The sequence below is a fragment of the Thamnophis elegans genome, chromosome 2 (assembly GCF_009769535.1).
Source record: "Thamnophis elegans isolate rThaEle1 chromosome 2, rThaEle1.pri, whole genome shotgun sequence".
NCBI classification, from domain to species: domain Eukaryota; kingdom Metazoa; phylum Chordata; class Lepidosauria; order Squamata; family Colubridae; genus Thamnophis; species Thamnophis elegans.
Window position 1 is genome coordinate 166,684,129 of NC_045542.1, and position 24,782 is coordinate 166,708,910.

The 24,782-nt window shown below is 43.3% G+C and overlaps 1 protein-coding gene across 1 annotated transcript; it reads right to left on the reverse strand.

The window, feature by feature from the left end:
* Positions 1 to 12,116: 12,116 nt before the first annotated feature.
* On the reverse strand, positions 12,117 to 17,436 carry LOC116502546 (zinc finger protein OZF-like). The gene is made up of 4 exons (XM_032208426.1): positions 17,407 to 17,436; positions 14,100 to 14,226; positions 13,692 to 13,902; positions 12,117 to 13,482 (listed from the first exon to the last, which is right to left on the reverse strand). Exons 1-4 carry the CDS (start codon positions 17,434 to 17,436, stop codon positions 12,117 to 12,119), a joined length of 1,734 nt encoding a protein of 577 aa, XP_032064317.1.
* Between the last annotated feature and the right edge of the window lie 7,346 nt (positions 17,437 to 24,782).

Here is a 24,782-nt window from a genome sequence, read left to right on the forward strand (position 1 = left end):
GAGAATGCTTGAATTTCATTTCTGATCTCCCAGTATATGTGAGAAATTGATTGTTTGACTTTTGTCCTGATTCATTTTGCTCAAACATTTCTCATGATTAAATCTGTAAGTGGAGTGAAAAGGAAAATGGCTAACTACTAGTTTCTGGTTATCAGCAAAACATCTGGATATTTCCTTTTCCAAAAGTAGAGGAATTCCTCAAAAAGGAATTTTGGGTGGAGCTTTTGTCTGTTGATCATGGAATTCTCACATGTGGAGTTTGTCTTCTACAGTTGCAAGAAAAAGTATGTGAACCCTTTGGGATTACGTGGAGTTTGCATGAATTGGTCATAAAATGTGCTCTGAACTTCACCTAAGTCACAACAATAGACAAACAGAGTCTGCTGAAAATAATACTACACGAACAGTAGATGTTTTCTCGCAACTGTACCTTGATTTCACCCGATTTTCAGCCCCAGAATTCCGCATATAAGTAGTTCTCAAGATATAACTATAATGGGCTTTGAATTAAGGATGCAGGTTGCAATGGCTCTGAAGTGAAATTGCTTTCCTTAACTACCCGAATCCCCCTGCTCTCCCTGATGCAGCCATTAATCAAATGTGTGAGTCGCTAAGCAGAACACTATCTACTCAGAGCTGGAAAAAACTCCTTGGAGGCCTAGCGCAGGGCTAGGCCTGCCTGCCATAGGCATCTCTAGGCCCCACCCCACCCTCCAAAACATCCTTTTGCTTTGTTTCCTAACCCTTGGGTCTCCTTGGCCCTTCACTCTCTCCCCCAGGGTCCCACCCCACCTGACCTCACACCCTCCTCCTTACCTTTTGAAGATCTCTGAACCTCATATTGGGGAGGGAGGGAAGTACATATATCAGTGATGGTTTTTTGGATTGCGTATCAAAAGTGGGAGGAGGGCAGTGGGGTCGTGCATGGGCATGCCCACACCCATGCTATGCATGTGACCCCAGCATGCATGTGTGTGCGACCAGCGCTCCCCCCCCCACTTTTGGTGCTCTTTTTTTGCCATCCCCAGGCTCCAAAGGCTTTCTAGGAGCCTAGGGAGGGTGAAAACAGGCTCCCCACCCCCTAGAGGCCCTCCAGAAGCTTGAGGATCTTCCCTGAAGCCTCCAGAGGGCGAAAATTGGCCCTATGGGCAACCTGGAAGTTCAGGAACTATGACTTCCAGTTTGGTCGTAGGGCCTTTTTTCACTCTCCGGAGCCAACCCCCTGCTCGGGTTGAAAACCCTGTACCATTTCAGACAACTGGTTGTCTAATCTCTTCTTCAAAACTTCCAGTGTTGGAACATTTACAACTTCTGGAGGTAAGTTGTTCCACTGATTAATTGTCCTAACTGTCAGGAAATTTCTCTGTAAGGTTTCCTGTCGTGTCTACCTATTCTAACAGGGTAGTCCTCAACTTACAACGTATTTCCATAAATGATTAATAGTCATGATTGTCCCTTAATAACAAATAATCCATTGCTGCTTCAGAAGCAGTGCTCGACTTCCAACCGTTTGTTTAGTTCGAAGTTACAAACGGCAGTGAAAAAAGTGATTTAGAATTGTTGTTCACACTTAAAGAGAGCTGCAGCATCCCCATGGTGACGTGATCAAAATTAACAACCCCTTGACAACTGACTCATATTTATGACGGTTGCAGTGTCCCCGGGTCATGTGATCACTTTTTGTGACCTTCAAACAAGAAATGGGGGAGCCAGATTTGCTTAGCAACTCTGTTACCAACTTAACAACTATTGCGATTCAAGGAACCACAGCAAGAACTATGCTAAAATGGCACAAAAGTCAACTTGCCAAAAGTCACACTTAGCAACAGAAATTTTGGACAGAATTATGGTCATATGTCGAGGACTACCTGTATTTGAAGTGTCAAGGGACACGTCTGAAAGCAATTCAACTTTGAGATGTATTAGACAATCACAATTCAATCCAAAATTTCTTGCCCCAAAAGAGAATAAAGATGAAACGGGGATTTTTTCTGCTTTTTTCAATGTTCCAATATCCCAGGGGCTGCCACTAAGAAGAGGGAGTGAAGCTATTCTCCAAAGCACCAGAGGACAGGACAAGAAGCAATGAGTGGAAACTCATCAAGGAGAGAAGCAACTTAAAACTAAGGAGAAATTTCCTGACAATGAACAATTAATGGAATAACTTGCCTCCAGAAGCTGTGAATGCTTCAACACTGGAAGCTTTTAAAAAAATGTTGGATAACCATTTATCTGGTGTAGGGTTTCCTGCCTAAGCAGGGGGCTGGACTAGAAGACCTTCAAGGTCCTTTCCAACTGTTACTCTATGCTATTCTATTCTAATACTATTCCCAATAAATACAGAACGATTTATTTTCTCCATAACAGAGCCCCATTAACCATACCACTTTGAAGCAGAAGAAAACTTCTGAACTAGGAAATATTTAATATTTAACTATTTAAAAGGTCCGAGCGGGGAAATATTTAAGCCCTTCATTTAAAAGTACCCATATATGAAGTTCAGAAGAAAAACTACTTCTACGCAGTACAGATAGTCCTTGACTTACAACATTTCATTTAGTGACCGTTCAGTTACAAATGCAATTTACAAAAAGTGAGTTACGACCGTTTTTTGTACTTACGACCGTTCAAGCATCCCCATGGTCATGTGATCAAAATTCAGACACTTGGGAATTGACTCACATTTATGATCGTTGTGTGCTGAGGTCATGTGATCACCTCTTGCGACTTTCTGACAACGTCAACGGGGAAAACTAGATTCACTTAACATCCGTGTTGCTAATTTAACAACTGTGATTATTCACTTAACAACTGTGGCAATGTCACAAAATGGTCAAATTGCACTAAACGTGACTGATTTAACAAAAATTTTGGCATCAATTGTTGTAAGTTGAGGACTACCTGTACAAACTATTTCTCCTATAGTAAAACAGCTCCAAGCCTAACAGAGTATGCTTGAAGTCTGCAGAGAGAAGGTTCCTGGCGTTTTCCCCATTTCCTCCTCAAGAATTTCTCTTGCCATCTGGTTGAAAGAGGGAAGGAGATCCTTCTGGACTCAAAGGCACTTTTGGTTTTTCCTTACCTTTCCTGCTGCAGCCACCTTACCAGACGTACCCACGCCTCCAATTGAACACATTGGGATTGTAAGCAACAACAAATCTCTCTCAAAGCCTTTATACCCCACCAACGTCCACTGGAGGGCTTTTACACAGCATTTGCCACACAGTTTACAAGTCAGAGTCAGAAAGAATTTTCTCATCTCCCTTTAGAGCAGTGGTTCCCAAAGTGGTACCGCCCCCCGAGGGGTGGTGGGATGACTTAGGGGGGGGGCGCTAAGAGGCAAGGGGGCAGCAGGGGGTGCTAAGATGCAAGGGGGCGGCAGGGGGGCGCTAAGAGGCAAAGGAGGTGGCAGAGGAGTACTGGAGATGGCCCCCTCGCAGGACGCAATTCTGCCTGGGGCGCTGTTGGCCGCCAGTCATCTGAGCACTTCCAGCAGGGGTGAAATTCAGTCTAACGTCCCAAAGACTGGAAGGATTTTTCGCTCGCTCGCTCAGGAGGCATACAAGCATGTCAGGCTGCAAGGGGGGGGGGGAAGTGAGGCAGAGAAAAAAGAGAAGAGCCTTTTGCCTGCATTTCTCCTCTGATACGACTCTGCGTGTGCTGTGCATGGAGAAGAGATGTGGGACTGAACAGGGCTGTCCTTGGGCCTGCATTTCAGAGATTGGGAATTGGTGCTGCATTACGCAGCAGAGTCCGATGTCACTGCACAAGAGCGCTCGCCTGCCTCTCTCGCGCTTTTATAAATGGCTTTACTTCTGACTCCCTTTCCGGGACTGTGCTGTGAGCTGCCTCCGCGAGGATTGCATCGCAGCAGCGTGCGTGTGCAACAGAGCTACCCCCCCAATCCCTCTTGCCCCCGCTCCACACGGATGCGCCACTCTCGCCTGCCTCTACCCCTCCCACCTTAGAAATGCAACACAGGTAAACATGCGGGGAGGGGGGGAAGAGGATAGCCCCCCTCTGCCTCCTAGCTCCATTCGTAGAAGTGGCCTTAAAAAGCGAGGAGCGGGAGGAAGGGTACTTGGGGTGGTTTCTCAAACTTTGAGTTACAAAGTAATCTAATTGAACACTGAAATATAGGGGAGATTGTGGAAAAGGGATAAGCATTTCCAACATATTTAAAAAGTAAATTAAAAAGTGGTCTAATTACTGTCTAAAGTTGGATATTGTCACATACAGGAAAAAACAAAGCAAAACAAAATTATGATAGAACAACATTCCATATTAGAAGAAAATGCTGTCCAAATGTTCCAGTATGCCAAACACGATGTTTTATAACCAATTGGAGTCAAAACACTGCAGTTTTTTTTTTAATAAAGTGCCCTTTCTATCTTGATATTTATGCACAGTGAGACCTTTGTCACAGATAAACCTGGATAATGGCATCACTCTTACGTTGTGTGAGTATACATGAGCTGCAAGGCTTATATCTTGCCATAGTATCATTTACAGCTCCATAAGTACTACTAGGATTTTGACCAGCTGCTGGGCACCAATATATTGAGGAATACGGAAAGACTGATCACGTGGGGCAGTCTAATGAGCATTTCTGAAATGGCAGATACCACAGAACAAAGTCTTCTTCCTTCTCTACCCCCACCCCACCCTGTTATTTTTTTTTTAAAAAGGCAGCAGTGTATATGTGAATTATCAGGGATGCACTGCATTACACAGAATTTACTGAACAGTGAAGTAGTTACTAAATTTTACTGAGTTTACTAAGTTACTAGTTACTAACATTCTTGAAAAATGACTATCAGACTTTGAAAACCTGGTATCACTGGATCATGTTCAACAATTGTGTTGAATTAACATTAACTAAAAAGGTTTTTAAATTGGATTTTGAATGTGCAATTAATTGTTACAGTTTTGAATTTTACTGTTACTATCTTCCTTCCGTCGTGCAAACCGCCCGGTCACATGATCCCCAGCCATGCCCACCAAGCCATGCCCACAGAACCGGTAGTAAAAAAAGATTGAATTCCACCACTGGAATCTGGCCTTTTCCAAGGAATCTTAGGCCTCTTCACCAACTTCCCTCTTGAGATTTTAAAGCAAGGAACTATTCACCATAATTCTTTCTCCATTTCCAGGGTGTTGAACATCAAAAGACTTTACAGTAGGAAAGCACTAGAAACAACTACAAAGTATAATTCCACACGTCTAAGCCAGGACACTTCAAACTTGGCAACTTTAAGACTTGTAGACTTCAACTCCCAGAATCCCCTAGGCAGCATGGTAAGAGGAATTCTAGGAATTGAAGTCCAGAATTGGCCAGGTTTGGAGACCCATAAACTAGGCCTCGACCGATAATTTTGGGTGTGGTGGTCTCTCATGAGGAATAAGACACGCAGGCAAGAAGTCTCGGGATGAGAGCTCAGAACAGAGTCCGAAACTCCCTTTTATTCTTATTACACTCATTAACATACAATGTTATCACTTAGGGCCAGAGCTTACTTTTATGAGTCATTTATCCTGTTTTCCACATTCCCATGCGCTTTCATTGTTTCGTGTACACTATGGGACATCCTGTGGGAGCATTTCTCTGCAATTATTCCCACATTGGGCTTTAATTGTGGTCATAAGTCAAGGGCTGCCTGTTCCTGGGCGGGACTTACTGATGGAAGCAGCTAAACATAGCTGCTCCTGTGTTACCAGTCGCGTTATCTGTTAAGATGATCATCTATCAGACATCTGACAGGCATCTTACTCTTCGGGAAAAGAAGGGAAAGGAGAGAAGTTTTGTCAAGCAAATGCCTTTCTGATCTTTGCAGCTTCTGTGTCTGTGAAGAGAAGGGGGGCCAGCTGAAGGCAGAACTGCTCCGTGCTGGAATTCTCCAGCTGCTTTGCAGCTCAAAGTAAACTTCCCTCCCACTCAGTTCAAAGATTGAATTACTTGATTTCAAAACGAGCAGAATTCGTATGCGAGAGCATTAATTGTTTATTTAAATCCTAGCTTCTTTTTTACAAGATCCTCTTCCGTTATTTTATCTATTTAAAGAGGCATCTAAAATGGCGACGAGTCAGTTGAATTGCTGAGTAACAATGTTTATCTAGTTATACGGAGTTTCAAAACTTCAAAGAAAGGGAGTGAATTATTTTGCCTCACAGCTGGCCAACAGATCTTTATTAATTAGTTTCACTTTTAAAGTTTTAAAAGACTCTTTGCTAATATAGAGACAGTCAAAACAGTGGTGAATATGCTGAACTGTTTCGTTATAATGCTTATTTTTTGAAAACTTCTGCAAAGTCCTACGAAGTTTATAAAAAAAAGAAAAGTACCTCATTCCACAACTGTATAGCAGGCCAGTAGAGTTTTCCTAATTGCTTGAAGATAAAATTTGGAATGGCATCAAAACCAAATCCTAATCTGAAGCCGCCCTCCTTCTCAGCCCCCAGAAGTACATCGCCAATACTTGGTACAAAGTCACAGCCACCGCCCTCTATGCCCCCTACTGGAGAGTTACTAACGACAGAACTCTTCCTGAGAGAACTGAGTGAAGCTCATAACATGCTGACAAACAAACTGACAGACAAAGTGGAAAACAAACTGAAAGAGTTCAAAGAGGAGATAAAAGAGGAGATAAAAGAACTTAAGGCTGATACGTATGAAAAAATTGATACCAGGGTTGCTAAAATGAAAGATGATATGCTGGGACTTGTAACTGTATTGACTGAACATGTTTCTGGAATTGAAGATAGTCTAGAGGATCTTAACGAGCTAATACCAATTTGACATCCAAAACTGAGGTGGTGCAACAAAAAGTTGAAAATGCTGAAAAAGAAATTATTATGATACAGTACAGGCAGATGGAGCTGGCATTAAGAGTAAGAGGTTGCGTGAGGATAAACAGGAGAACTTGAAACAGATTTTTTCAGAAGCTTTTGATTGTCTGGTGGGAAGACCAGGGTCTAACTTTGACTGTCAGATCGATAAAATTTATCGCGTTAATTCTTGGGTGGCAAAACAGAAGCAACTCCCCCAAGATATAGTTATATATTTCACTACAAGAGAGCTCAGAAACATGATATTACAAGAGTCTTATAACACTAAGCTCCAAATTGGGGGCCAGGATTTGACTGTTTTGAAAGAAATACCACCTCAAATGCTAAGAGCCAGGAGAGACTATGCTTTTTTAGTGGAAGAACTCAGAAACCGTCAGATACAGTACAGATGGGACGCGCCATTTGGTATTATACTTACATTTGACAGGCAAAGATATCGTCTCAACTCCATATGGAAAGCTCGAGATTTTTATCACAATATTTTGAAGGCGGGACACCCTGCACCATCTGGATCTGGAGAAAGACCACAAGAAGGACAAGACAGACAGCAAACCACACAACTACCAGACAAGATGTACCATCTCCCCTCTCCAGAAGGGCAAGGTGTCATGGAACAAAGACCCAGCCATATGACTACCAGACGAATGGAAAAACAAGCTAAAAGGCAACAACCTCAACAATCACCGGCCATCGATCATGGAGTTACAGCAACAAGCTCAGAAGCCGTGGGAGGAGCTAGGCCAAAAGTTAAACAGGCCATGCAGGAGGCTCTAAAAAAGCTTCAGGTAACCAAAGATGACAACTAAGATTTTAACATAGAACATCAATGGACTGAATTCTCCACAGAAGAGAAAGAAAATATTTCACTATCTTAAATAGTTTAAGAATGATATAATTTGTTTCCAAGAAACTCATATCAAATCAACTGATCAAAATATTTGATTAAGTCAAAACTTGGTCAACATTTTGTAGCTTCTGCTACAAAAGAAAAATGGCATAGTTGTATACTTAAGAAAAGACATCAAAGCTGAACTAATTGAAGCAGATCCCTTTGGAAGATATATTGCGCTAGATCTAATCTTAGAAGGGAAAAAGACATTACTTTTGGGAATTTATGCTCCTAATCAACAGCAAGACGGATTCTATAGAAATCTTCATGCTAAATTAGTACAGTGGGACTATAGCTCTTGTATACTACTGGGTGATTGGAACAGTGTGATAGACACTAAAAGAAATAAGAAGACATCTTGCCCAAATATTAAAATGCGAGCTAAGCTACCCAAACCTTTTTTTGACATGATGGACGACTTTGAATTGAGAGATATTTGGTGAGAAAGAAACACAGAGGAATACGACTTCACCTTCTTTTCTGATAGACATCAATCCTTTTCAAGGATTGATTTTATACTAATCACTAATGATTTGCTTTCTAGGGTGAAGAGGACAAAGATTGCACCTAGGGTCCTTTCGGATCATAACCCAGTTTGGATGGAATTGGGAAGGGCAGTGCAGGCAAGAAGGTCTTGGAGATTGAATGAAAACTTATTCAGATATGAAAAGTACATTAATGATTGTAAAAAATTGTTATCTGAATATTTTGTTTTGAATATGAATAAGGGTACACCTATGGAATTCGTATGGGATGCAAGCAAAGTGTATATGAGAGGAGTGCTGATGAATATAAATAAAATACATAGACATAAACAAGGGCTAAAACGAACAGAATTGGAAGAGGAAATTAAGAGGAAAGAGTTGGAGTTAACAATGAATCCAGGCAATACAAAGGTTAAGGAAGCAATTACCATATTAAAATCTCAATTTGACATGTTGATCTCTGACCAGGTAGCCACTAGTTTATTATATGCAAAACACAATACTTTCTGTAACGCAAACAAACCTGGCAGATGGTTAGCGTATCAGATTAGGAAAAAAAGGAAAACTCGAAATATAACTAAACTGATTTATAGAGGGAAGGAGGTGTTTCAACAGGAGATTCAAAAGGCATTTCAGGAATTTTTTACAGAATTGTATAAAGGGGATAAAATTAATGGTTTAGATATAGACAAATACTTAGATAAAGAGAAAATACCCTCAGTTAGAGAAGAGCACAGGCAAAAATTGAACCAACCAATAACCTCGGGGGAAAATTTGCAGGTAATTAAGCAACTAAAGTTAGGGAAAGCACCAGGTACAGATGGTTTGACAGCGGTTTACTATAAAAACTTACAGTTAGAAATGGTAGAACCTCTTAGAGAATTATTTAACAAGATTCAAACGGAAGGTAAGGTGCCTCCATTTTGGAAGACAGCGTTTATATCTTTGATACCCAAAGAAGATCAAGATACTACCCAACCAGAAAATTATAGACCTATCTCATTACTTAATGTAGATTATAAAATTTTTACTAAAATACTAGCAAATAGGTTAATGCTGGTTATTCAACAATTGATACACACCGACCAAACAGGTTTTATACAGGGGAGACAGATGAAAAGTAATGTCAGATTAATTATTAATGCATTAGAATATTTGGGAAAGAACAACCAGATCCCTGCTGCGTTCATATTTTTGGATGCTGAGAAGGCCTTTGATCGAGTTAACTGGCAATTTCTGCTGAAGATATTGCAAAAAATGCAGATAGGAGATAGCTTCTTACAGTCAATTAAAGCAATATACCAACAGCAAACAGCACAAATCATAGTCAATGGAAGCTTGACAGACCCTTTTCAAATTGGAAAAGGTACAAGACAGGGCTGTCCTTTGTCCCCACTATTGTTTATTATAACTTTGGAAGTATTGTTGAATAAAATACGGGGCTTGGATGGTCTAAAAGGGATCAAGATTAGGCAGCAAGAATACAGAGTCCGCGCTTTGATGATTTGGTCATAATATTGGAACAACCGCAGGAATCCAGTATGGTTTTAATGAATACGATTAATTAATATGGTCAAGTGTCTGGTTTTAAAATAAATTTAGGAAAAACAAAAATATTAGCTATAAATATGAATACTAAACAAAAGGAAGAACTAGGAGGGATGCTAGGATGTGAGGTTATCTATTTTTGTATCTTGTATTTTGTAAATCTTGCCTTTTTTATATAATTTTCAAATAAGGGGGGGGGGAGAGAACCAGGTCATCCCCTGAAGAGGAGAATATGTAAACACAACAACAGATAGAGTGGATGGAGGGAGGAGTAGAAGGAAAGATAGGAAGGAGAGGAGAAAGGAGAGGAATAGGAGAAAGGGAAAGGCAGAGGAAGAATGGGAGGGAATGTAAGAGTAGGAAAGAGGGGAGGAATGGGAAGAAGAGGGGAAGGGTAATGGGGAGGAAGGGGAAGGAGAGGAGGGGAAGGAGAGGAGGAAGGAAGGAGAGAAGAAAGAGAAGAAAGGGGGGTAGGAAGGAGGGAAGGAAGGAGAAGGAGAGAAGAAAGGAGGGAAGGAAGGAGGGAATGTAGGAGAGAAGGAAGGGGGAAAGAAGGAGGAAAGGAAGGAGAGAAGGAGAAAAGAAAGGAGGGAAGGAGGGAAGGGGAAGGAGGGAGGGAAGGGGAGTAGGAGAGAAGAAACGAGGGAAGGAAAGAGGGAGGGGGGAAGAAGAAGTAGGACCGTTGTAAGACAAGATGGATCTATGGGATGTTAAAAAAAGCAATCTTCAAGTATATTGTCAACAGTAGGGAAAAATTGTTATAAATATATATTATTAATAACAGTTATGAGATCATATAATTGTGAATATATATATGAAATTTGATAAAATTAAAATAATTTTTAAAAAAAGGATGTGAGGTAGTCAAAAAAGTCAAATATCTTGGGGTTAATATTTTAACCTCAAATGGGAAATTATATAAGCATAATTATGAACCACTTTGGCATAGTATACAGATAGAGATGAAACAATGGGAGAAATTGCACTTATCTTTGCTGGGTAGAATAGCGGCAGTGAAAATGAACATCTTACCAAAAATTTTATTTCTCTTCCAAATGTTACCTATACTTTAAAAAGATGCGAATCTTTTAGAATGGCAGAAGGGTATCAACAAATTTGTATGGGCAGGAAAGAAACCGAGGGTAAAGATGAAAATAATGCAAGATGTACGCAAGAGAGGAGGCTTGAAATTACCTAACCTAAAACTATATTATGATGCAGTGGCGCTATCTGTAATTAGTGATTGGACTCATTTAACTAATGATAGAATACTGAATATCGAGGGACACGATCTGGTATATGGTTGGCATGCTTATCTGTTATTCAACAAAAAATTGGATAAGAATTTTAAAAGTCATATTTTAAGAAATGCTTTACTGCGGGTCTGGAAAAAATACCAATATAAATTAAATGACAAGATACCCATGTGGGCAATTCCTAGACGTGCAATTGAAAATATGAATATAGCACAAAAACGGGATAGAACTACCTACAGACAGCTTCTCATTTTGGAAAGGGAGGGGGGTCCTACAACTAACATCTTTAGAGGTATTAAAAGAGGAGAAGGTAGTTCAAACATGGTTCCAGTATGGGCAATTACAGGCCAGGAGGAAAATAGATCAAAAAATTGGTTTTATCCAAGTTGAGGATAATTTGTTTAAACAAATAAGAGATCAAAGTTTAATGCATATAAAGAGGATATATAATGTACTAATACAGATGGATTCAGAAACAGAATTAGTTAAAGTCAAGGGCTGCCTGTATATTCTAATGCTGGTTCCCTAAATTGTCCAATTTCCTGACAAAAAACAGCCTATATCTGAACTGTATAAACGTAGCCTTTTAACTACTGTGTAACATTGGGTATTAATTAAAAAAAACATAATATCATATCTCAGACTAGAGATCAGTGAAACACAACCAATGTTAGCGCCATCCCTCCACTTATTACTTATGACAAAACTCTCGAGCCTTGTATTGGTTCAATAGTTCATTCTCTTCCGTCACTTTGTCCCAGCGAAGTGCTCACTGAAGATCCCATTTCTCTTTAGTCATCCCAGTTCTGACTTTCTCCACATGGGTGTAGTTGTAGATCCACTGTTGATTCCTTCCAACATTAGGGAAATATGGATGGTTGTCAACACCAGTTCTGCACCTCACCACTTAGGTTGCAATGTTTCCTCCTGAAATATTTCACCATCTTCCCTATACAATGTCTAAGCCAGCTTTCTGCACCCTAAGGTTGTCTGAATGTCTTATTCCAAAGGTGCTTTTTTTCAGGTGAACGGGTGCGGGGCGTGTGAGGCACATCCCCCTGCCCCACCCTAGCTTGATTTTTACGCCTTACATCATCTTTTCATGCTGTGGGTCTTCTTATGGTAATTAAAGACACTCCCGGTTCTGAGTTTCTTTCTACACTCTACACCCTGATATGGCTTCTCCCCTGTGTGGATTCTTTTATGCAGTATAAGATTTCTCCCGTCTTTGAAACTCTTTCCACAGTCGATGCATTTAAACAGCTTCTCTCCTGTGTGGATCCTATTGTGGGAGGTAAGCTGGGCACTCTCACTAAAACATTTTCCACACTCCAGGCATTTATAGGATTTCTTCCCTGAGTGAAGCCTTCTATGGCTCCTGAGTGAATTATTGTGTCTAAAGCTTTTTCTGCACTCGTGACATGTATATGGTTTCTCTCCAGTGTGGATCCTCTTGTGGCTACAAAGGTAACCACTTCTTCTGAAACTCATGCTGCATTCTGTGCACTTAAAGGGTTTCTCCCCTGTGTGAATCCTTTTATGGATCGTCAGTTCTCCAGAATCACTGAAGCATTTTCCACACTGCTGGCACTGATATGGTTTCTCCCCAGTATGGGTTCTGCTGTGTAGGATACAGCTTTTTTTTGCATTGAAGCTCTTTCCACACATGCGGCATTCATATGGTTTCTCCCCAGTGTGGAGCCTTTTGTGGGAAGTGAGGGACCTCAAACTGGTGAAGCATTTGTCACATTCGGTGCACTTATAAGGCTTTTCACCCATGTGGGGACTTTTATGGATATTAAGGTGACTTGTTTGACTGAAGCGCTTCCCACACTTGGTGCATTGATATGGTTTCTCTCCACTGTGGATATTTCTATGGGAAGTTAAGTGGCTGGATTTACTGAAGCTCTTTCCACACTCCAGGCATTTGTATGGTTTCTCCCCTGTATGAATCCTCTTATGGTGAGAAAGGGCACTGGAGGTCCTGAAGCATTTTCCACATTCTGTGCATTTATACAGCTTCTCTCCGGTATGGATCCTCTTATGTAAATTGAAGTTGCCTTTTTGTGCAAAGCTCTTTCCGCACACTGTGCAATGATATGGCTTTCCCCCTGTATGGATCCTATTATGGTAAGTGAGGTGACTTGCAGAGCGGAAGCTCTTCCCACATTCCAGGCATTTACATGACTTATTCCCAGTGGGGCTTTTTTTCTGGGAATTTGGTTCATTGCTCCAAGTAAACATCATTCTACCCTCCCTGCGTTTGTGCAACTTCTCCTCTTTGTGGATGCTTTGGTGGGAAGTAAGGAAGGCTCTGCTTTCGAAGGACTTTCCCCTATTAATCCATTGATGCTGCTTTGTCTCTTCGTGGACCTTCTTGTGTGAATTGAGATGATTTTTCTGCCTGAAGGTCCTTCCACAATCCAGACATTTTGTGTGGATCCTCTGCTTTGTGAGTCTTTTTATGCAATGTAAGAGAGCGGCTTGTACCGAAACCTTCTGCACACTCCCGTACATTTGTACATTTCTCTTCCTTCTTGCATTCTTTCATGTAAGGAGGAGGAAGGGCTCCTTCTGGAGTGCTGCCTGCTTTCATCTTGTTTCTCGCCAGAAAGGCTTTCACAAAAGTCACATAATTCCGATCCATCTCGAAGTGTTTTCCCACACCTTGAACACACTTCTTTTTCTTGGCAATCATCTGTGTCCAATAAGACATTGTTATCTGCATATGGGAAACTAGTATAATTCTCCAGCTCAACCGTTAACAGGTTTTCCTCACAACTTTGCTTTCCATCCATCTTTTCTGAAACTTCCTTTTTCTCTTTTGGGAAAGCTACTACTGCCTCTTGGCCAGAATCCGCCATCTCCCATCCATCACCTGCTTGCAACAGAAAAAGGAAAAAAGGTTAAGACAAACTTAGGTGTAAAGGGGATCAAGCACCATTGCTCTATTTGAATATTTATCAATATTCTTCCAAACTCCCATTTGCCCAAAACATTGCTCTATGCTTGTTGATATAAGATTTGACCTTTGGCTACTACTGTAAATATAAATATCTTAAGAGAATCCATTACCTAAGGAGGCCATGTTCCTCTTGTTTTCCAGCATGACCTCTTGGTATAAGGCTTTTTGCTTAGAATCCAACAGGGCCCACTCGTTCACGGAGAAAAACACAGCTACATCCTCAAGCGCTACCAATTCCTGACACAGGGAGAAGGAAAAAATACCACGTATTCCATGAATATTCCTAACAATGAACACTTCAATGAATTACATGCAAGTGGTTCCCATCTTCAAAAAAGGAAAAAAAAATAGATCCAGGAAACTACAGACCTATCAGCCTGACAGCAATACCAGGAAGATTTTGGAAAAGATAATCATGCAACGAATTAGTGAATGCCTAGAAGTAATAAAGTAATAGCCAAAAAACCAACATGGGTTTGTCAAAAACAGATCATACCAGACTAATCTTATTGCATTCTTTGACAAAGTGACAAAATTAGTGGACCAGAGGAATGCCGTCGATTAATTTACTTGGACTTCAGCAAGGCATTTGATAAAGTAGACCATAACCTACTACTAGACAAAGTAGAAAAATGTGGGTTAGACAGCATCACCACCAGATGGATTCATAACTGGCTGACCAACCACACTCAACGTGTAGTCCCTCAATGGAACTGCATCTATGTGGAGGGAGATATGCAGTGGAGTACCCCAAGGCTCTGTTTTAGGCCCAGTACTCTTCAAACATCTTCATAATGATCTGGATGAGGGGATAAATGGGGAACTCATCAAATTTGCAGATGACACCAAGCTGGCAGGAATAGCAACACTCCAGAAGATAGGCTTAAGAAACAGAAGGATTTTGACAAACTTGAACATTGGACACTATGTAACTATGTGAAACGGAAAGGTGAGGAAGGACAAGGATTGGATTCAGAGGCAGCAATGAAAACGAATTCAGGGATGAAAGAAACGAGGGCAAAGAGAATTAAAGGGCATCAGAAGGAGCCTTTACCCGATGCTCTCTCGGGAGGAGGCTAGTCCAGAGCAACTCCCGAAACAACAGCACCTGGGAAGGATCGCCCACTTTTCTGCCGCCGGTTTCCCAGCCATTGAACACCAAGCCTCCTGGATCTGAAACAGTCCAAGAGAAAAGTGACGGGTATCGATCAGGAATGGCCAGTTAAAACAATCATCATTACCATCATCTCCCCAAGGAGAAAATGGGGATGCAGGAGCGGATCGTAGCAGCGCCCCAATGAGCTGCATTGAAGAGTCCGAGCATTTCCCAGGGAGGGAGGAGCTTTTTACCTGGCCCTTGATGGGAAACATACGGCTCTCTTCCTCGTCCGACTTCCGCTTCCCAAGAGATGCACACAGGAAAGGATCCGCGATCGCTGCAGCCACGCTTCCTTCCTTCCCGGCCAGGCACGTGGATCTCTCTCCCGGAAACGACCCCAGGCAGGAATTGGCAGATCCCAAGCTGCACGTTCTTATAGCTCATCCATTAGTTGTTGTTGTTGTTTATTAATCTCCCCAAGGAGAACGTTGGTTGACTGCAGGAGCGATTTGAGCAGCAGCCAAGAAGCTGCATTGAAGGTCTCCTGTCCAAGCATTTCCACAGATGTGAAGAAGGAGGGAGGGAGCTTCTTACCTGGCACCCTCGGGGAAGCGCGGCTCTGTTCCTAGTTCAAGAGATGCGCGCAGGAAAAGATCCGCTTTCCTCGCATCCCCGCGGGCTAAGCTTCCTTCCTTCCCGGCCACTCACGTGGATCCCCGGAACCATCCCAGCCAAAAGTTTCCAGAGCCTAAGCTGGAAAACTCTTATAGCTCCTCCTCTTTCCGTCCAGCTCCTTCCATTCCCTAAAGGGCCGAGAACGTCGTCCAGTCGGGGATCCCCCTGCTTGCTGCTCCCCGCCCCCCCCCCCCCGGGCTGGATGGTGAGCTGGGCAGCTTCTTGCCTGAGGCAGTCAGAGAAACGGGGGGGGGGGAGAGGGAGGGGACGAAGCCCAGGAGGGGGATGAGGGGAGGGGATCGCCCTTTAAAAGAATAACAGCGTTGGGAGGACCTTGGAGATCTTCTAGTCCAACCCCGAGTCAGCCAGAGAAACGGAAAGAGAGGAAGGGGATGAAGCCCAGTTACTGGAGAAGGGATGGAGGCTGCCTTATTCACTGATCCTAACAGGGCAGTCCTCAACTTCCAGCATATCTCCTAAAAGACTAAGAATTGTGGAAGAAATGTCTTTCTGGGTTCAGTTCCAAGTGGGGAAGAAACACTGGAAACATGGAGGCTGCTTGGAAAGATGGTTTAATGGTGGACAGGACCACATGGCTTGAGATGCCGTGGAAAAAGGTGATCACCTCCTTCAAGATGTGGGTGGAAGAAGAAAGAGAGTGAGAGATGCTGAAAGACCCTCTCTGAGCTTTAAATCTGTGCTTATATTCTGATTGGTTGTCAGGCTCCCATGGGGCCATACAGGGGCACCTCTGTAAACTGTGCTTTGAGTCCAAGTTTGGTTGAGCATTACCACTTCCCCAGGTGCCCTATGGTGAGATGGGTAAAGGGCTAATACTATCATGCCTTAATCTCACCATTTTGGAGCGAGGGGAGAAGAGGGGAGAACTTTGTTATGTAGAATAGACTAGCTGGGGCATTTTAATGGCCCATTGACAAAATGGGGGCTAGAATCTCCACCTCAACATTTTCAATTTTCTCACAAATTGAAATCTAACACAAGGAAATCTCTCTCAAAGTCTTTGTACCCCACCAACATCCACTGGGGGTTTTACACAGCATTTGCCACAGTTTACAAGTCAGAGTCAGAAGGAATTTTCTCATCTCCCTTTAGAGCAATGGTTCCCAAAGTGGGCGGTGGGATGACTTAGGGGGGGGGGCGCTAGAGGCAAGGGGCAGCAGGGGGGCACTAAGAGGCAAGGGGGCGCAGGGGGGCCTAAGAGGCAAAGGAGCGGTGGCAGCGGAGTGCTGGAGATGGCCCCCTTGCAGGCGGAAATTCTGCTAGGACTCTGTTGGCCGACAGTCCTCTGAGCACTTCCAGCAGGGGTGAAATTCAGTCTAACGTCCCAAAAACTGGAAGGATTTTTCACTTGCTCACTCGGTCCAGGAGGCATACGGCGCATGTCAGGCTGGGGGGGGGGGGCGGAATGGGGTAGCTTTCAGAAGTTGTGGGTGATCCTCCATCACTGGAGTTCTTTAAAAAAAAGGACTGGATAACCCATTGCCTGAAATAGTATGGGATCTCCTACTTGAAAGGGTGTAGACTAGAGGACCTCAAGGTCCCCTTCTAGTTCTATTCTGATAGTTGATTCATTGATTGATTGATTGATTGATTGATTGATTCAAAATCCACATTGAGCACACCTTCAGCAAGCTTTTATCCCATAAAGCCATGGTACAAAAGTCTTAGGTCACCTCCCCCTTGTTGTTTTAGCAAAGATTTCATAACCATTCCATAATTTTCAATCTTGAATATCATGTCTTGAATATCCAGTTTGTTTGTGTTTCCCTTTGAGAGTGCCACTGATACAAAAGTAAGATTTTATGTCTGTCAAGTTCTGTGTCCTTTGGCATTTTGACTGGAATGATATGGAACGTGATTCATGCCTCATTGCATTGGGTAAAATTAACTCAATGTTGGATTGGGCCAACACATCCAATGACACTAAAAAAAGGACGTTTTTCACACTTATGACCATTGCAGCATCCCCGTGGTCACATGATCAACGTTTGGACACTTGGCAGCAACAGGCTCATTTATGACACCTGCAGTGTCAATCCAACTTGGCAAGGGACTTGGAGGCCTGCCTTTGCAAATGCAATTCAATAATCCTTTGTTTGTACATCAGAGTTGTCTGTCAAATTAGTGAGCATAAATGTTGGATGTTTTAAAATGTTACACACTGATTCATTATTCTCACGGTCAGGAAATTTCTCCTCAGTTCTAGGCTGCTTTTCTCCTTGATTGTCCCTCTTCCTTGCGGCAACCTCTCAAATACTGGAATACTGTTATCATGTCACTCCTAGTCCTTTTCATTAAACTAGCCATGCCCAGTTCCAGCAACCATTCTTTATATGTTTTAGCCTCTACTCCCTCAATCATCTTTTGTTGCTCTTCTCTGCACTCTTGAGCATCAGAATCCTGACGCATATAATGTTCACCCTCCCCATCAGATACTCAGAAGAGAAACAAAAAGTAGTTTCACAGGTGGGATTTGCCCTTTGGAATAGCCTATTTCTTAACCTTAGCAGTTTTAAAATACATGGACATCAGCTTCCAGAATTCCCCAGCCAGTTATCCTATGCTGGCTGGAAAATTCTGGGAGTTGAAGTCCACATAGCTTAAAAGTTTCCAAGATTGAGACACACTGGCCTATAGGAAAAGGGTGATAGCTGTTTAAATGGACACAAGACTTTAAAAACAGTTAAATTAAACAATGAAAAAGAATTCACGAATGAAATTAACTCTGGTGAAAAGTCAATCCTGAGGGTAAGGGCATCAGGAGGAGCTTTTACCTGATGCTCCCTCCGGAGGTGGCTCGTCCAGAGCAACTCCCCGAAACAACAGCTCCTGAGAGGGAGCGCCCCCTTTTCTGCCCGCCGGTTTCCCATCCATTGAACCCCAAGCCTCCTGGATCTGAAACAGCACCAGAGGGAGAAAAAAAAGTCACGGGAAACGATCGGGAAGGGCTGATGGAATAATCTCCCCCAGGAGAAGGTGGGGACTGCAGGAGCGATCATAAGAGCGCCCCAAGAAGCTACCTTGAAAGATCACCTCTCCAAGCATTTCCCCAGGTGGGAAGAAGGAAGGAAAAAAAAGGGAAAGGAAAGAAAGGAAAGAGGCGGCTCTCTTCTTCGCCCACTCCCAAGAGTCCGGGAAAAGATACGATCGCGATCGCAGCTGGCCACGCACGTGGATTTCCCCTGAACTACTAGGACTCCGCAGACTCCAAGCAGTAAACGCTTATAGTTCCTCCCCTCCCCATCCTGCTCCTCCCCTTCCCTAAAGGGGAGAGAGCGCCGCCCACTTGGTGGTCCCCCTACCTTTTGCCATGGGGGGAACGGGTCCCGGGTGGGATGATCACCTGGGCAGGGAGTCCAGGGCTGCTTCTCCCGAGGCAGTCAGAGAGACGGAAGGAGGGACGGGACGAAGCCTGGGGAACAGAAAGAGGGGAGGGAAAGGGATGCGGAGTAGCACAGTTGGAAGGAACCATCCTTTAACAGAATAACAGAGTTGGGGGGGGATCTTGGAGGTCTTCTAGTCCAACCCCGAGGCAGTCAGAGAACCAGGGGAGAGAGGGGACCCAGACACAAATCAGCATTGATTAACATATGAAAAGTCAGTGGTGGACTTGTGTGTGATGGACTTCTGTCTCCCGAGTATGTAGAAATTACATTTTGCATGTTGAAAATGTGTTTTGGAAGCAGGATAGCTGGCAAATAGTGGTTGGTGGTGGGCTAAGATCCTGGGGAAAACGTACGTTGGTCACATATACAAAAATAGTTAATGTTGTGACGTTTAGGCTGAAGGAATGAGCAACTGCCCTGTTGCTTATGACCAGGTGTCAGAATCCTGAAAGTCATGTGCCTTTGTGGACTTAAAAGTATATAAGGCAAGAGTGGAGAATGGGAGGTGTTCCATCAGTCACAAGCCATCCCCTTGACTAAGGTGACCAGACGTCCCGCTTTTGGCGGGACACCCCCACTTTTTAATGCATTTTCCCGCGTCCCGCACGCTTTTTAAAAAAGCACGCTTTTTTTGGCGCTCGCAGCTCCCGCCCATCAGCTGCTAGCTTGCTGGGCTGGCTCATCGTTCTGTTCTCTATCCTACCTACCTACAAATTTAAGCCAGCCCAGCCTGCCGCTCACTGATTGGATTGGCCTGGACTCCAGCCAATCAGTGAGCTGGCTGGGATGGGAAATTTTCAGCACGCCACGTGCTGAAAATTTTCCATCCCAACCAGCTCACTGATTGGCTGGACTCCGCTTAGCTGAGGACGCCTGCGCGAGTCTCCATTTCCTTTCGTCTTTTGGGGTTGCAGCTGCACTTACTCACTGGTGAGTAATCTAATCTATTCTATCTAAGAATCAGAGAATTTTCCGCTCGCCGCGGCAGGAGGAGAGGGTGGGGGCAGCGGCAGCCGCCCACAGAGATCTTCCTCTCGGTTTCGGGGCTCCCGCGGCCCGGCAGAAGCCCCTGAACCGCGTGGAAGGCCGGGCGGCTGCCGCTGCCCCCCACCCTTCCGCGGACTCCGTTCGTGTTTGGGATCGCCGCCTCCGAGAGGGGGGGCAGCTGCAGCCGCCCACAGAGAAGTTCCTCTCGCTTCCGGGCTCCCGCCGCCCGGCAGAAGCCCCTGAACCGCATGGAAGGCCGGGCGGCTGCTGCTGCCCCCCCACCCTTCCGCGGAGTTCGTTCGTGTTTGGGATCGCCGCCTCCGAGAGGGTGGGGGCAGCTGCAGCCACCCGCAGAGAAGTTCCTCTCGCTTCCGGGGCTCCCGCCGCCCGGCAGAAGCCCCTGAACTGCGTGGAAGGCCGGGCGGCTGCCGCTGCCCCCCCACCCTTCCGCAGAGTCCGTTCGTGTTTGGGATCGCCGCCTCCGAGAGGGTGGGGGCAGCTGCAGCCGCCCACAGAGAAGTTCCTCTCGCTTCCGGGGCTCCCGCCGCCCGGCAGAATCCCCTGAACCGCGTGGAGGTTCTCTGCGGGCGGCTGCCGCTGCCCCCCACCCTCTCCTCCTGCCGCAGAGTCCGTTCGTGATTGTGCGCCTCTGCTCTGCAGCGAAAATGCCACCACCACCCCCTCCAGCTCTTCCCACCCAGACACCTGCCGCCCAGGAGCTGCCCGAAAACCTTCCTGCCCACCACCGGCTGCACCGCAGCTGACTCGCCCTGAGTGGGCTGGAAGGCTTTGGGCATCCAAAGAAGAGGCGCGAGCGGATGGCAGTGGGGTCGCCGCTCGGGAGCCGCCAGAAGCCTTCCCTTCCTGCCCAACACGCTTGTTTTGATGAGCGCGGGGCGACTGACGAATCAGCTGAGTGATCTATTTCCCGGCTGCTTGGTTTGCTCTCTTTCTTGAGGCGGTGAGAAGCGGGGGGGGGGAGGAATCTCCGGATGAGGTGAAGACGTGTTTTCTCTTTAAAATTATTTTTTGAATAATTCTGTAAGATTTCCTTTTCTACTTGGAAGTTGGGAGGCGGGGGTGTGTGTGTGTGTGAGAGAGAGAGAGAACATGGAACATACATAGAATAACCAGAGCTGGAAGGGGTCTTGTCCTTGGAAGTCTTCTACTCCAATCCTCCGCTCCCTGCTCAGGCAGGAAACGCTATATCATTTTTGATCAATGGCTGTTCAGTTTATTCTTTAAAACTTCCAGTATCGGAGCACTCACAACTTCCGGAGAAAAGCTGTGCTCTGGTTAATTGTTGTCGCTGTGGGAAGTTTCTTCTTACTTTTAAATTGGATCCAGTTTGACTGCATCTGAATACTTTCAAAGAATGCAAAGAATTTCCTTTAACAAGGAGCTGGCTGTGTGTGTGTGGTGTGTGTGTGTGTTTTGAATGGAGACCTCATGGTTTCGATTGCCAAGTTTCGATTGCTGCGAGCGGATGGCAGTGGGGTCGCCGCCCGGGAGCCGCCAGAAGCCTTCCCTTCCTGCCCAACACGCTTGTTGCTTCGGGAGAGGTTGGAATGTTGCTCTGTTTCTCGAGGCGGTGAGAAGGGGGGGGGGAGGAGAAGGAATCTCTGGATGAGGTGAAGACGTGTTTTCTCTTTAAAATTATTTTTTGAATAATTCTGTAAGATTTCTTTTTCTACTTGGAAGTTGGGAGGGCGGGATGTGTGTGTGTGTGTGAGATAGAACATGGAACATAGAATATGCATATAATTCATAGTACTCCATGAATTATTTTAATTATGATTCTAAATTAGTGGAATTTGCTGCTCTCCATTTCAATATCTGTAGGTATCAGCTGTACTCTCTTTTTTTAAATGGCTCTCACTTGAGATTCACATTGTAAACTGGTTTCCTTTAATAAATAAAATCCATTTTCTTGTACATTATTTCTGCTGTCCTGGAACTTTTTCAGTTTCATTTAAATAGGGATGTACTTGTAACAATAGGGTAGAAAACAGTACTGATTTTGAAGGAAAATTAGATAGAACTGAGGATGCAAAAAATCTGATCAATCTTTTTTTGGTCTGAAAATATACAAGTGGTTTTATGTGCTTCTGTTCTAACTAAAGGATGCACTCACAGTTGTGATTCTGTGAACTAGTTGCAGCTTGTTTCTGTACCATTCTGTGCCATGTGCTTTCCAAGTTTCAAAGCCTTGGATTTTTGCATTTAATCACTTTCTGATTCAGATTCCTAGGCTTTCGCTTGCATTAAAACATTAATGTTGATTTATAAGATCAGTAAACTGGATATTCTACTTTACAGTTATTGTAAATGCCATTTATTAGACATACAAGCCACAACAACTTCTAACACTCATAAGTATGAACCAGTTGCCAAGCATCTGAATTTTGATCACATAATCATGGGGATGCTACAAAGGTCATAAGTGTGAAAAATAGTCATAAGTCATTTTCAGTGCCATTGTAACTTTGAACAGTCACTAAATGAACTATTGTAAGTTAAGGACCACTTGTAATCTCTTTACACTCATGTAATTTAAATATTGCCATAGCTAAGATTATGCCAGGATATTCTACACAGCAAGACATTCTTTAAAGCTTGCAGTCATTTTATGGGCATTTTAACTTGCTGTGGTATAATTTTAGAATACATCTGAATGTAGGTAGTAAGCAATCTTTTCCCAAACAATGGAAGGGACAGAACTGGCCATCCTGCATTGGAAAACAAAACTTGCTGCTAGAAACAGTTGATATTGGCAATCCACTTGGAACATATCTTATTTGGCAAGTAAACTTTTACTTGTTAAAATTTGTTGCTTAGTTGTTTGATTGATTTCTCCTGGAAACGGTATTATATAAAAGAGGCATTTGCTCTTTTCTTTGCCATTATAAACCTTGTTTTGGGAATGGGAGATTATCATAGCCCTCACTCCTATGATTGAAAAAGAAGTAATTATGAAAATAAAGTATACATACTCAGTACTTCATTGAAGATGGTCACATGACCTTTTTTTAATTTGCAATATTTGGCACATAGACTTCTTTCCTGGAAAATGTATTCCTCAAATTGAGGTAGTACTCTTTGGGCCCTGCTTCAAGTTTTTCTTCCTCCTTTTCTAAACTGCTGAAACACAGGGTGATTTAATTTTGAAAATATTGTTCAGATACTCGGCACAAATGGTAGTGATGGTATTAATCATAATAGCCATGGACAAGGAGAATATAGTACAAAAAGATGAAATATAGTACAAAAAAGACCACCTCCATAGTTTAATATTCCAATCAAACCACCTCATATCTTTACGTAATAAGGGAAAAGACAGTAACTTGCTTCTTGAAAAGAAAATTATATCAGCTGTTCTCCAAGCTTTGTTAAACACAATTGCTGTTATCATTTGGTTTAAGCCAAGAAGCATGTTGCTTGGAATTATATCAATCCAGAACCAGTGAAATTAAATCAGTGTTAAATTAAAAATGTATTTACGGGTAATTAATTATAGAAAGATACAAATGTTGCAAACTCATCCACTTACATGGATCGCCTCATATCCATTATATCATATATCTTTTGTTATTGTCTTTCCTGTTTTTCAGTGGCATTCCATAAGAAAAAGTTTCCCCACCATGATTTGTGACATCTATACCATACTATATTCCACATCCATGTATTAATTTAAGGAGGAGGGGATTGATATGCTAACAAACACATATTGTCTCCACATGGTTTCACATCATTTATAGATTGATGTGTTTATTGTAGTTTTGAAAGAGTGTGTATTTTTTCAATCAGAACCTGCTGGACATAGGATCAAAATGTATTGCTATTACCTAATTTTTGGGTATGATTCAGCAGTTAGAATAGTTTGCAAAGGTACAAGAAGTTCTGTATGTCATCCTCACACATGCAAGTTACACAGCAGTTATTCACTTAAGAACTGTGGCAAGAAAGGTGGTATAGTGACCAAAGTTACAATGGCATTGAAAAAAGTGACTGATGACCATTTTTCACACTTAGCGACCGTTGCGACCATTTTTCACACTTAGCGACCGTTGCAGCATCCTCATGGTCACGTGATCAAAATTTTGTTTGGCAACAGATTCGTATTTATGCTGGTTTCAGTGTCCTGGGGTGACCTTTTGACAAAAAAATTTTTTTTAATCAAGCGCCTTACCCTTGACTGATTGACCCTCATTGCAATGTGATTCATGTAAGAGCTTTATGTTTTTATGCTAAATTCTAATAAACCTCAGAGTCCTAGAGTGAGACTTTTTGTGGCGTGCTGTCTGTCCAATTGTTATTAAGTGCAGCTCTGCTCATAACCAGGTTTTTCCCCTGTCACATCTGACAAGCTAAGCCAATAGAGAAGACAGATTCACTGAACCACCATGTTACTAACGCAACAACTGCCGAGGTTGACTTACAACTGGGGCAAGAAACGTCATAAAAGCAGGCAAAACTCACTCAGCAACTGTCTCGCTTAGCCACAGAAATTTTGGGCTGGAGTCCGGTGGGAAATCAAGGAATACCTGTATTCAGATTTGGAGAAAGGCTGGGAAAGAGCCTGTATATTTTTTTCAGCATGCTTCTATATTTTACCTAGTCACCCA